The sequence below is a fragment of the Molothrus aeneus genome, chromosome 6, assembly GCF_037042795.1.
Source record: "Molothrus aeneus isolate 106 chromosome 6, BPBGC_Maene_1.0, whole genome shotgun sequence".
Taxonomy (NCBI): Eukaryota; Metazoa; Chordata; class Aves; order Passeriformes; family Icteridae; genus Molothrus; species Molothrus aeneus.
In genome coordinates this window covers 56,380,877-56,394,310 of record NC_089651.1, presented here as the reverse complement: position 1 = coordinate 56,394,310, position 13,434 = coordinate 56,380,877, and the positions used below count along the sequence as shown (strand labels likewise).

The window sequence follows — 13,434 nt, the reverse complement described above, 5'->3', positions numbered from 1 at the left end:
GGAACACAAAGACAAGGACATTTCATTCCTTTCTTTTTGTGCTTACTTAATAGTAATATTTAAAATTATTCCTTAATAAATGCTTAAAACTAACAGTTCAACAAGTTGTTCTGATTGAGTTGGTGAAGCAGATGTAATGACCTCAACACAAATCAGGACCTAACTCTCACCAGTCAGGTCTCAGCCAGTTAGGAGAAAGAGTCACTTCCTTGATGTGAGTAACTGAATTTTTCTCCAAAGCTGTGTGCAATATTGCTGGAATATGGGGCTGGTGAAACCAAAGGATGGGCACTAAAACAGTATGTCTGACTTTTGAGTGGTATGCCTTTTTTCCAAAGATTAACCAAATCTTCAGAATTCAAAGCAAAACAATTTCAAACCAAGGAAATTCAGTTTTTAAGCGAATGTGTTCTGCATAGTTTAAAAATCATGTAAACACTATTAATTTCCTATTTACAGCACATAATTCTGTACTCTTCTGTTTATCATCTTTTAAACATGTAATTACTGTATATTGTAATGCACATTAATATTGTTTATTGTACATAGTTTATTTTAACAAAATAAATGTATTTCAAAGTATTTTGACAGCATCCTTTTGGGGAGGTGTGCTGCTGTGTTTATTTTCCCAGATGCTCATCACATGAACCTTGCAGGACTTTTCAGGTAGGAAAAACATCTACCAACATGTTGGCAAGGAAGATAATGAGCTGTGCACCCTTTGGTCCAGCAGCCAGGGCAGGGAGGGTCAGGAGGGAGAGTGAAAGGCTTATGGTGGTGAAGAATTTACATGAGGAAAGACAGCCTTGCTGGTCTGGAAATAAGAATATGACTGACTCCAGTCTTCCAGGGATTCAGTGCAGAGATGTGGATCTTGTTTTTTAAAAAGTAACAAAATTAATTACAAAAAAAAAGTGCCTTTGTTACCCAGCTGTTCATTAAAATTAGTTTCAAGACCAGAAGCAATCTCATTGACCAGCTGGTCTGGTCTTCAAGTTAAGCCTAGAAATCCCACCACTCCTGAACAACATCCCTCATCTTGGCTGGACCAAAGCAAGTTTCACCAGAGGAAGGCTCTTTTCATGTTCCTGCAGCTTGTGAACCTCAGCAGGTTTAACCAGCCCTGCCTGCAGCACTTGCAGAGAAAAGACAAAGGATATCAAGGTTTATTCCAAATAAAGAGGCACTGCAGCCCAAATCCCTGGCTGCTGTGAATGGATACATCCTCAGAGGAGCCAGGACAATCCAAGAGGGCACAGCATATAGCCTGGAATATATTTTATTCACCTTCCCCCAGAGGAAGGTGGCATTACTCACCAGACTCTCCATGGCCTGATTTTATCTGGGAAGAGGAGGCACGGAGGACCCACATGTCTGGGGTTAACAGCAATGTGCCAAAGGAATCCCCCAGAGCAGAAAATTCCTAAATTGCTGCCAGATAAGGCTGGGTGGATGTAGCCAAGGGAAGGATGGAGCCGTGCAGCCTTGATGCTTTCACATTTCTCTGAATACCCACAGCTGGCCACAGTCCCTGGCAGGATGTTGGGTGAGACAGGCTTTGCTCTGAGCCTGGGTGCTGCTTCCAGTGTTTTCATGTGGGTACAAAGAGAGCAGGGGGCAGCTGCCTGTCCCATCTCCCAGACAGAAATCCAGTCAGTGCAGGGAACACCCCTGCAGGGAGGCATCCTGCCCTCCCTCTCATGGCAGCTCAGCTCTGTACTGGGGTAAATACACTGATTTCTGGCAGGGTCATTGGGGCTGGGCACACCAGCTGCAGGGGAGCTGAGCTCCCAGGGCCAGTGGACTGCTGTGGCTGTCATGGAACAGGAGGGCATTTTGACAAATCAAAGCTCTGCAGGGCAGTGATCGTTGCTGTTCAGGTTCAATGAGCTCCAATAAACCTATTAATTTCTAAAATAAACCTATTAATCCCTACAATAAAGGTAATAATTTCTATTTATCCTGCAGGCACTGAGTGCACTGCAGGATACAGATGTGCCTGGGGGGCTGACAGCCTGTACACCGCAGAACACACTGTAGAGAGGAAAAAACCACCTGCAGCAACATTCCCAGTGTCCAAAAGGGAAACTGAGGCACAAATAAATCCACTGCTTTTCGTGGGAGAGAGAATACCTGAGGTGTCATGGCCTTTGTGACAAACATTCCTTGCAAACACATACCAAAGACAGACAAGCTGTTCAACTGCTTTGGACAGGTTGGGTGGTGACATCTAAATCCATGGCTCTAAAAAGCATTAAAATGCCCCCAAGGAGGTGAACTTTGCCTGGGAAGAAGCTTCTCATGCTCTGAAATATGTGGGCTGTGTTGGCTGCCTACAAATTCTGGGCAGGATGTACCACCCCAGCTGCAGCATTAAGGATGTGAAAACTAAAGATCTGGTCACAGGTTGTGACAGGACAAGGAGTAAGGGTCTTAAACAAAAAGAGGGTTGATTTTTACAAGTGTTTTACAGTGAAGATGGTGAAACACTGGCTAGAGAGGTGGTGGATGCCCCATCCCTGGGAACATTCTAGGTGAGGTAGGACAGGGCTTTGAGGAATCTGGTCTAGTGGAAGATGTTCCTGCTCTTTGCAGGCAGGCTGGACTAGAAACAACTCAAACTATTCTGTAATTTTAAGTATAAAAAATGATATGAATTTAACAGAATTAAGGCCTACTGGTGCAATAACTTCTGGGGGTGAAGTTCCACATTTACAATCTGGTGTTGATTGGATTTCTGTCACTCAGGGCAGCTCCACAGCACCTCTTTTGCTCTCCTCCTTGAAAGATCATCTCAAAGTGGCATTTTGCTGACTTGGTTTCAGTCAGTAGATCCTTCCCACCTCCCCTTTCTGTTCCCCAGGCTGGCTGCATCAGTCAAAACCCTTTTCCCACCCTGCAGTGTTTTGTTCTGATCACTTGCTGAGGTTTCTACTGTCTCACCGTGTCCGGGTACAGCCCTGACTTCCTGCTGGCTGCAAAGGAAGGAAGTTTGCCACTTTCTAACCCTGCCTCTAATCCTGAGACTGAAGCACAGCCAGAGTCCATCAGAGAAATTCAGTGAAGGAAATGACTTCACAGCAAGGAGATGTTTTGCAGGTGTTCACAGCTCTGGCAAAGAGTTTGTAGGAGCTTATAGATATTCTACGTGAGAAATCTCTACACACAGAAAAGGAGGCACACATTGCTTGAAATTGCTTTCATACTACAGTTATGAGGTTTATTAAGGACACAAAACAATTTGCAGGTTTCCCATAATAACTGTAACACCAATTGACAATATCAAAGGGATCGTGAGGCGCAATTTGAAACAAAACATGAGGACTTTTTAAAGGGTAGTTAAACTCTGCATCAGCAAAATACTGCTCCTGATGCTGTTGGACATAGCAGTCTCTATTCAGAATTACAGAATGGGATCTTCCTACTTAGTCATAGTACAGCTTTTAAAGATAAAAAAAATTGTACCAACCAATAAATTACAGGTTAAATTAAATCTGTCTCAGTGTGGACAGGACACCTGGGGTAGTTTCAAGCATGCATCCCTGTAAATGAAGGTGACTGCATCCAGGAGACAAGGCACTGAGTGGGGGAGGACAGGTGCAGGTATCACTCTGAGCAGCAATTCTCTCCTAATGGCTATCTGAGAAGGTGTCTTCGTTTTGTGAGCTCCTTTGGGCCTCTCCCACTTGGCAAATCTTCCTTTGTTCACCTAATTTCCCATCTTGTTCAGGGGAGAAATGAGAGATGAATGTGAGTGTGTCCTCCTGCAGGTGGGAACCAGGGAACAAAGGCACTTGTGTGGCTGTGGTCACACGGGGCTCTTGTGGCAGCCCCCAGGTGTCCCCCTGGTTTGTAAAGAGTGGGTCTGAGGAGGTGTGAAGTGTCCTGTAGAACATCTGCTCTCTTTCCTGTGCTGGACATGTCTCACCCACCATTCCTGGACACTCTACAGCTTTCCTGCAGGCACATCTGGCTGTCCCCCAGCTCTGTGTGCACCCTCAGAGGAGCAGGTCTCAGGGAGCTGTGGGAACACCCTTCCTTAGCTCCCTCTTTCCCACCACCTCAGCCAGGGGCTCACTGAAACCAAACCATGATCCTTGCATTTTGGCTTGGTCCCTCTGACTCTGGAAATTGTCAGGAGAGATGCCTTGGGCTCTGCAGAGTCTCACTGATTCCATGTGAAGCCATTTTCCCTCCAATCCCTGGACAAAAGCAGATGGTTCTGTACATAATGTGTATCTCTTTGTTCTGGTTTTTTTTCAGGAATTGTCCCTTGTGAGGTAATTTTTTTTTTCAACAAAATAGCTCCAATAAAGCAAAGCACTGAAATACATGCTTAACTGTAAAAGTCCACTGATATCAAGCAAAACACTTAATCATGAGCTTAAGTCCTTGGCTGAGTCAGGGCTGAGTATGCATTCTCCCTAATTTCAAGGTAGTGATCTGAATACTTATTTCCATTTCATTGGCCTTGAGACCTTTTTCTTTGATTGTAACTCCTGAATGACTGCAGGGTAAGATTAACTAATTGGGGAGGGGGAGGTGGTGGAAGTGTTGGTAACTGCATTTATGTTACTGGGAAGAAGCTAAACCCCAGATGAATCAGGCTGTTGTGGAGAAGGCAATGCCTTTTTGGGGTGTTTTCACACCCCAGTGGCTGTTCTGTCCGTGTGCAGGGAGAAAGGTCACACAGAGGGAAGGGAAACTGCAACATTTCTTTTTACCATGTATTTGCTAGTCTAAGGCTGTGGGTTTCTACAGCAATAATGCTTTGAGCAGCATGAGGAGAGGGGATTAAGCCTCATCTGCCCAGAAAAATCAGTGAGCAGCAGCATTACAGGGAGAGATCAAATTCTGGGCTGCTTTACACCCTGCAGAATGCTGGAGGTACCAAGGGTGCGAAGCTGGGGGAGAATTTGTCCCCTCCTTGCCCAGGCTGGGAGGGGAGGTCAGTAGGTCTCACACTCGGTGGTGGCAGTGGAGCAGATGTCACAGTCACAGCGGATGGCCACGGGGTAGGTGTAGGAGGGGTCCACGCCAGGGGCACACCTGGGCAGCTTCACCGTCACCATCCTGGTCTCGTTGTAGGTGCAGATCCGGTGGTGGGACTCGATGTAAGGAGGCTCCAGGATTGGTTTCTGCAGGGGAGAACTGCTGGCCTCAGGCAAGAAGCAAGACAAACATCTGGAGCCCCAGTTTCCTCAAGGGGATTTTGTGTGAATAGAGGAGCTACTGGAGCAGGTGGAAGGGGCTGTGGAAAGAAATTTTAGGCTACATCCTTCAACACTTGCCTCTTGGAGCCCTGCCATGGAGAGGAGTGGGTGCATGTATGTGTTTCAGTTTGCTTAAAGCATAAAGCTCCAATTAAAACCTGCTTGAAGGAAGACAAAAGATTATCCCAAATGCTGGTTTTTAGCAGAGTCTGAGTGTTTCGACCAAATGCTTTCTTCCAAGAGCATTGATTTTCCATTAAACACATTCTGCTGGAAACCCTTCATGTGCACAAGCTGCCTAAGAGTGGGAGTGCATCCAGGTGCCAAGGGCTGGGTTTTTTCTCAGCCAGACCAGTCCTCTCTGTCAGGCTGCACTTCCCACAAATCCTAATGGCTGCACACTGTGGAGAAAGCTCTCAGCACAGCAGCCAGCAGAAAAGTCTGCAATTCCTCTGGAGAAAATCAGCTTGGCCAGAGACCTCAGCCATCAGAAGATGATGGGAGCCTGAAGGCCTTGAAACCCACCCTGCCATGTGGTATCACAGTGGCATTGGTTTTGCTGAAAAATCAGTTTCTCCTTAACAGGGGCACCCATTTTCCAAAGACTCCAGGAATGGGCAGCACATACAGGAATGGGAGCCCACTGCCTAATATCTCCCAGCTAGGAGACATTTTAATTTCTTTCTTTGCCTCTGTGCTGTGCAAAGAGCCCTCCCTGGGAAACAAAAACGTGGGAGAGAACAAATACAACATTTCAGCAAGAAGATGTGCAGAATACACCGACAGCCAGGTTTATTTAGCTGAGCTACACCCCAGGGGTATTGCAATACAGCAGGAGAGGCTGCAAGGTCTGAGATGCCAGAAGAGCTTGGGAGTAGGGGGAAGCAGGGGTTGAGAGATGCCTCACAGGCACCTTATCCCAGCATGGAATCTGCCACTGGTAGCCTCTCCCCTCATCCCAACAAGTCATGAAGAATGGGAGTCAGGGCTGGCACACAGACCCTGCTCCTCCTCTGGTCACTTATGTAGAGTCCTTGTCTTCATGTGGACAAGATCCCTCTGAGTCACTCGAGGTTTTCTGAATAAATTAAACTGGGATTGGCCCCTTGAGCTCTCTGGTTGCTGAACAGTAATGTCAGAAACTTGCTCTCTGACATGTGTGTGGAGGAACTTATGCTCAATCTTTCTCTCTCTGTACACCCCTAAAACTTAAACACTTCACATTTATACAGGGCTTAAAACGGGACCGAATTAGAAACAGACATTATCTTTGGGATCTGCTTTTTGGAATAAAATATATTACCCACTAATTGGGAGCTACATCCTAATCTCCAAGGAATACGGTTTTTTTCAAGCAAAGTAATAAAGTCCCTCTCTCCTTAAGTGTTCAAGCTGTAAGAGGCTTTCAGACTGCGTAGTAAGAGCATTACATAAGTGCTTCATTAATATCATCACATGGCTTCCATTCCCCTGTGGGGCAGTGGCAGGAGGGAGGGACAGCCAACAACAAACGCTGCCAGCGCAGCCAGGGGGCCATGGGCCCTGGGGGTGGGTGTCTTCAGAGGGATTTTTTGAGGTACAAACACCAGCCAGGGGTGTCCCTGTGCCACAGCCTCACCTCCCAGGTCTCGCAGCGTCCCCAGCAGGCGTCGGTGGTGACGCGGAGGCCGCGGCAGCCGCGTTTCCTGGCCAGGAAGGTGAATTCCCTCACGGCGCAGCCCACGAACGTCCGCAGGTCCAGGGCCGAGGCCGCGGCGGCGGCGCGGCCGGGCAGCAGCAGGACAAGGAGAGCTCCGGGGATCAGCCAGGGCAGCTTCATGCTGAGGGCAGAGGGCAGAGGAGGGCAGGGCTGGCAGGGCCAGCAGAGCCCAGCAGGCGAGAAGGGCAGGTGGATGGGCTCAGATGAAGCAGGGGTAGCTCTTCCTCCCTTCAAACCTCATCCTCACTCAGCCTGGGAGAAGAGGGGCCGGGGGAGGAATGAGGGGTCACTACTCCCAGAAGTGGAAAATCTCAGTAAAAAGGTCTGTCACAGAATGCAGCAGTGTGAAGGCTTTCCCTGCAGAGCAGTGGGAGTTTGCCTGGAAGACATGAAGTCACCAGCCCATGCTTCAGCCCCGCTGAAATCTCCATATTGCACATTTGTTTTGCAGCGTATGCCTTTCTGCCACCCTGCTTGGGCTGTCCTGAGCTCACACAAAGCCAAGAGCTGCACAGCTGGGAGCCAAGCATCCCTGAATTTGTGCTACAATCTCAGCATCTCCCAGAAGTATTACTGGAGAGTAATTGAGTAAAAATAAAGGAGAGTAAAAATACTGGAGTATTACCAGCACCCAGTGCACTGGCCTGGTGCCATTCCTCTCCCAGGGCTGCAGCCAGAGGGGCTTGCACAGCTCACACCCAGCCTAGCCTGCCAAGGCAGTGACCAGAGCTGGGCTGACAGGGGGGACATGGCCAAGGTGACCACAGGAACCCTGAACTCCTCACACCTGAGCAGCCCAGCGCCCACCAAGACCTCCAATACCTGTTGACCTTCTGTCTCAGCAAAGAAAGCAAGCAACTTCTCTGGAACAGCTCTCCTGTCAAAAAAAGAGAGCTAGAAAGTAGCTTTAAGACATGAGGTCCATTTTACAATTCACATTTTACAATTCACATACTGTCATTGCATTTAAACACATCTGTCTTAGAAACCCCAGGTTTGACACTGAATTTTGAGAAAGTCATCTACTTCATGGGGCACAGACTGGTGTGTGCTGGGGTCTGTCCTCAGTTGGACAGACCAAAATTAAGTGAGCTGGGACTGCCATTTGCCTGTCTGATGCTTGAGTCTCTAGGCTCCTGTTAAACAAAATTATTTACATTTGCTAAATCAGAGCTTTAGATCAGCACATGATGTTTGCATCATATATGTCACCAGGTATACACTAGCGTCTTACATGTGATTAAAGAGAGTATGATTATATATAACCTTCAACAGGGTAAAAAAATGCTAAAGCTCCTTATTTTTTAAAAAATATATGTAGAGCAAAATAGACAAACTTCAGAACAAATCAAACATTTATCTTTTGCCACTTTAGCAAATCCTTCTGCTTTATTCATGAGCCAGAGCCATGACAGGGAGCAAACACAGACATGCACTCACCTAACTCGTTGGAGTCAGAATTCCTTTTGCAGTTTTAAATTGCAGATGGTGTTTCAGGATGTCAGAGAGAGCAGCAGGAGACCTGCACTGCAATCTCTGTCAGCTTTGTGACCAGTAGATCTCCCCAGCAGCTGCTACTGGGATGTCTAATTGCTCAAATTTATAGAAAGGGTCTTGTCAATCAAGGCAGATCCTTACTTGAACCCCCCAAGGCATCAAAGCCATTGACTGTAAAGCAAGACTCCCCTTTCCAGCAGTGATTAGCTTCAAGGGATTGTTGTTTTTGCAGGTTATTGTTTCATAACCTGATCAAAAAAGGAGTATCTTGGTGAGTGAAATTATGAGCATGCACTGGGGCAAAATGGATCTTCTTTTCCATAATGGAATATCAACACCTTTGTGAAGGAATTGGAAGCTGGCTCTGAAATTATCACTGCCTCTAATTTACAAGCCCTAAGTAAACATCCTCAAGGGAGACTTCTCAGATACTTGTACAAAAAATTGTCTGGATTTTTGTCAGCTAAAGAAGATCTTTTTTTACTTGACTTCTCTGTACAAGCAAGGGCAAAGGATGGGGGGAGGACGTGTGAGCTTACAAGGAAAGAAAGTGTTCTTCTCTTGGTGAGGCAGGCAGCTGAAACACAGGGGAGCTCCACTGTGAAGGGAAGTTTAGAAATCATTGTCCTCTGCCTTCACTGTGCAAACCCAATTCTCAGCTGTCCACAGGACAGGGAGCAGCTGATGAAGTTGTTTCTGTGTACAATTTGCTGGTCAGTGAGTTCATAAAAGTGAAGCCACAAACTCACACAATGGCCTGGAGAAAGACATCTCCCTTCCTTTCCACCATGGATGGACAGTGACTTCCCAGCTCCAGGACCCAGAACAATCCAGAAAAGACAGGGCAAGTGTCAGGGATTATGGATCCCTCAGGATGATGCTGTCAGAGGCAGCCACAGCAATACAACCCAGCCATGAGAATAGAAAACACAGGGGAAACCTTGATTCAAATAAAATCCATGCTACAATGTCTCAGAGGGAAAAACAAAATAAGTAGAAATCAAAAAAGAGTAGAGGAAAAAACCACAACAACCAGGCAAAACAGCTTCTGTTGATGTCCAGAACATGCATCTTATCAAATATGAAGCAGTGATTACTATGAGCTTGTTCATTTACCTTACAAATATCCCAGACATACTTCTGATGGATTGCATTCAGGCTTTCTGTAGTATGAGCTGTGGAAAACAGCAAGCTGCCATTGAGGAAATGAGATATTCAACCATTCAGGACCAAACAAGGTACACACCACAATGGTGCTCTCCCTTTTTCAGGGTACATAACCCATGGCTCGAGGTCCTTGTTTCTCTGCCAGGGTCAGCAGCCCCCATTTGGTGCAGCAGCAGAGCTCCCACTTGTTCTCAGAGCCCAGGGAACCCCAGAACACTTGCTGGGTTTCATTATTCAGCTTGGAGCAGCCACACAACCTGGAATGCAAAAGGCTGGTTATTTACTCTCAACTTCTACCTTTTCTGTCTAAATTAGGAAACAATGATTGGAGCAAGTGAAAGAGGAAAGGGACTGTCAGAAAAACAGAAAAGCAGCAGGCAGGCATTTGGTGCTGCTGCCATATTGCCATCATGACATGGGAAGCAACTTCTTCAGATAATTAATTCACTTAACAGACACCAAAAGAATAAAAAAAGAAGGAATAGCATGTTTAATAAAAATGTGAAAAGTTAGGAGGGAGGGGTTGTTTAAAATCCATCCCAGTATTCTCCCTCACTATTGTTTCCAGTCTCACTGGCAGTAAATGACTCCAGGTTCAAGTGAAGGGTGATCAGGTGAGATTTTGGAGCTGGAATGTTGAGTGGAGGTGTTGTAAATGTCTCCATCAGATCACCAGACAATGTCCCAGACACCTTTTTTCCCCATTGAAACCAAGAGGGAAAAGCAGAAATTCAAAGATAAATGATGTCACAGGGAAGTCAAGAGGATCAGCCAAAGTCTTGTCACTGGTCTAAAATGATCACTTTCCACTAAAATAACCCTGAAACTACTTTTCTGTAATTTTCACTGACCAAAAATAAAGCTAGAAAATAAACTTTTAAAGCTTTTTCAAAAATATACTGTTTAAAAGTTCCTGACTTATGGGGAAAGCATGTAAAAGTAAAAATACTGAGCTTAAGTTCCCTTTATTTGATTCTGGAAATGTACCAGCAAAAATGAGCCCAAGATTAGAGGCAGGTACAGGAAATACGTGCCAGATGGCAGATGAACCAGCTTTGACAGATCCCTCTTCTTCTGTGGATTAAAAAACCAGGTGCTGGAGTTTTTGTGTAATTCAGCTTGGTTTCAGTGACTCCAGCTAAGTAAGATCCTGTTCTCTCATCTCCATTTGTACTGAACGGCCTCTTAGAGTGAAACAAAAGAAAAATTGCAGACTCTCCCTTATTCTGTCTCTAGAAAATCCTGTCTGTTTGTGGGACAGACACCAATTCCTGAAGGATTTGCTTTGTGTTGTGTGAAAAGCCTGAGTGCTGGCTTTTTCCCACACAGAGTTTTTGCTGTATTACTGTTGTGTTTATCTCCTTTAAGCTAATCAATAAATACACCAGTAGGATTTCACATTGGGTTGATCATCAGAAAGTAGCTGAGCTGAGCTGTTTAATGAGACAGACCAAGGGAAATCCAATGCTGCACACACAGTAAACACTGCACAGAGCCGTGTAGGCTGTGGCAGGCCAAAAGAACCTGGTGACCATTCAGGCAAGAAAAGTCAGTGACTGGACAGGAGATATTTAATGCACTGCACACAGCAGGGGTTTGGAAAGGTGGGTGTTAGTTCAAAAGCACCACAGAAGGAGAAAGGGGTGAGGAATCCAGCTGGTGTGGGATGGCTGGCCAAGTTCACAGGAGGTGGCACCCAAGAGAGATTAGGGTTCAGTTTAGAAAAGAGTCATAAAACTATCAGGTAGGATACATAGCTATAAATGTTAGATGTAGTTTGATGAACTCACAGAAAAAAATAGCACTAGAATCACTTTTCCCTATACAAGTTAACATCTGACTTTATGTCTATAGTTTGTTTACTCTTTGCTGGTAGTTTTGAAAAAAAGATAACCTTTATGTCCTGAAACCAGCATTTCAAACAAGTGCATTAAGATTGTTTGATCCATCCCCACAGCTGCTGCATGTTTGTCTTGGAGAGTGACTTTCTGTCATTTTCTACATTCTGAAAGAATGCAAAGAGTTGGTTTGTAAAGGGACAGACAAAGCAGGTTTAACCTTGAGAGGGCACGGCTGATCTGTAAATGAAAATCAAAGGCAGCAAGTAAAGCTCCTTGTAAGGCTTTGGTAGAAACAGTGCCAAGTGCAAGCAGAGGGAGCAAAATGCAGCCATCAGGAAATGTGTTCCTGGGCAGGAATGAGATAAATGTGGGCTCTCCCTGCTAACAATGGGACACCAGTCCTTGCTGAAGGTCTTGGGCACACAAAGCCACTTCTGCTTTAAAAGACTTTCTGCTCATTTTGCTTCCTGGGCTTAACACAACACGAGCTGGCACCAGCTGAATGAGCATTAGGGGGACAAGAATGCAGTCAGGAAAGAGGATTTCTTGAGGCTGCTGTGGCAGTAAATCAGACCACACTCAGTACTCAGGGGAATGAGCCCTCTTACAGAGGAGATGAACACTTCTTGCAGCTTGTGGGGGTACCTGTGTTAGGAATGGCAGAACAGCCCAGTGAGCACACCTGTAAAATCCAGCCCTGCAGATCTGAAGTGCTGGGGAAAAGCTCTGTGCTGACTGCAGCAGAATCCCAGCTGTTTCAGCACTGCCTCAGCAGCATGGCTGTTATAAGGAATCTGTCAGACACTATTCTTCTCTTCCTTTTCCATCAGACTTGGAAAATGAAGTCCAAGGGTGAGGCTTAACAGTAACAAAAACCACTAATCCACAGTTTGCTTGAGGCACATCTATCCCAGAGAGATAACACTCTTCTGCTAAAAAAGGCCTGTAGCTATGATGGATTCAATCCAGAAGAGAACTAATGAAGGTCCTACAGACATTAGAAGAGCTGAAGCTTCTAAAATTTGGTAGTGCACATCTCTAACATACAGGTATTGCACCCTAAACAAGGTAATTCCAATAAAGATAAATCCATTGCAGAACTGCAGATTCAGTTCAGAACCTGGTCATAACCTGATTTGCTACTATATGGACCAAAACTATAGTTTGAACACATTTATTGAAATTCCTTTTTTTGTATGTTTATATACAGGGTACCTCAGAATAGCTGGTTTCTCAAACCTTAAACTTTGAGCAAAATGTTTCACAAGTAGAAATCAGAAGGAAAAATATAAAGGCAAAAAAGGAAGTAAAGACTCTCCATTGTCAAGAAAATAACAGGTTTGAACAAAATTAATCCTGGCCCAATGGCAAAGGATAGCAAAATTTAAAATAAAAGATGTTTAAAAATTAAAATAGAAGACCAGACCAGTTTGTCTGACATCTGTCCCAGTCAAACTAGTGCAAATACTGATTCCAGAGTCCTACTCCACTGTGGCTGTAAATTCCATGTTGCAAAGATTAACAGCTGCTGAAGACACATTTCTGAAACACTGAGTGGCAGAAAGAATTTACCTGCAGCAGGGGCATTCCTGGGGAGTTCCCTGAAGGTTCAGGAGTTATGATACAGACAATGGTGAGGAGACAAACACAAAAACACATATCCAGAAGGGATGAGGAGGAGAGTAAAGGTGCAGCACTGAGCCCAGGCTGTGGAACTCCTTTGTCATGGTCCTTAGGAAAGTAAGGAGACTCATTTCTTAAGGCAGCCATATTCTTGCTCTGGAAATGTGTATTTGTCAAGCATAGCTCCTGATAGTAAGCAATCAAACACCATTTCACCACACTGTTGGTAACATTCTTCCCAGTTTTCTCAGGCACTTTGGAAGCATGTGCACCCTCACATTGTCCTCAAACACAGCCACATTTTCTTCCCTACCAGACTGTCCCTTCATGGTGATGATGCTGATCACATTCAGCCCAGAATCTGGATTCAAGAATTCAAATCCAATGGAATTGG

At 45.4% G+C, this 13,434-nt stretch overlaps 1 protein-coding gene across 1 annotated transcript; it reads right to left on the bottom strand.

Annotated features, from left to right (window-relative positions):
* Positions 1-4,949: 4,949 nt before the first annotated feature.
* Positions 4,950-7,032, bottom strand: GPHB5 (glycoprotein hormone subunit beta 5). The gene is made up of 2 exons (XM_066552859.1): positions 6,832-7,032; positions 4,950-5,138 (listed from the first exon to the last, which is right to left on the bottom strand). Exons 1-2 carry the CDS (start codon positions 7,030-7,032, stop codon positions 4,950-4,952), a joined length of 390 nt encoding a protein of 129 aa, XP_066408956.1.
* Positions 7,033-13,434: the final 6,402 nt, after the last annotated feature.

What these genes read in the sequence shown, in the direction of transcription:
- GPHB5 (XM_066552859.1), bottom strand. Translation starts at nt 7,032, where the DNA reads ATGAAGCTGCCCTGGCTGATCCCCGGAGCTCTCCTTGTCCTGCTGCTG. An exon ending in GACGCTGCGAGACCTGGGAG is followed by an intron (nt 5,139 to 6,831) that starts GTGAGGCTGTGG and finishes TCTCCCCTGCAG; the next exon opens with AAACCAATCCTGGAGCCTCC.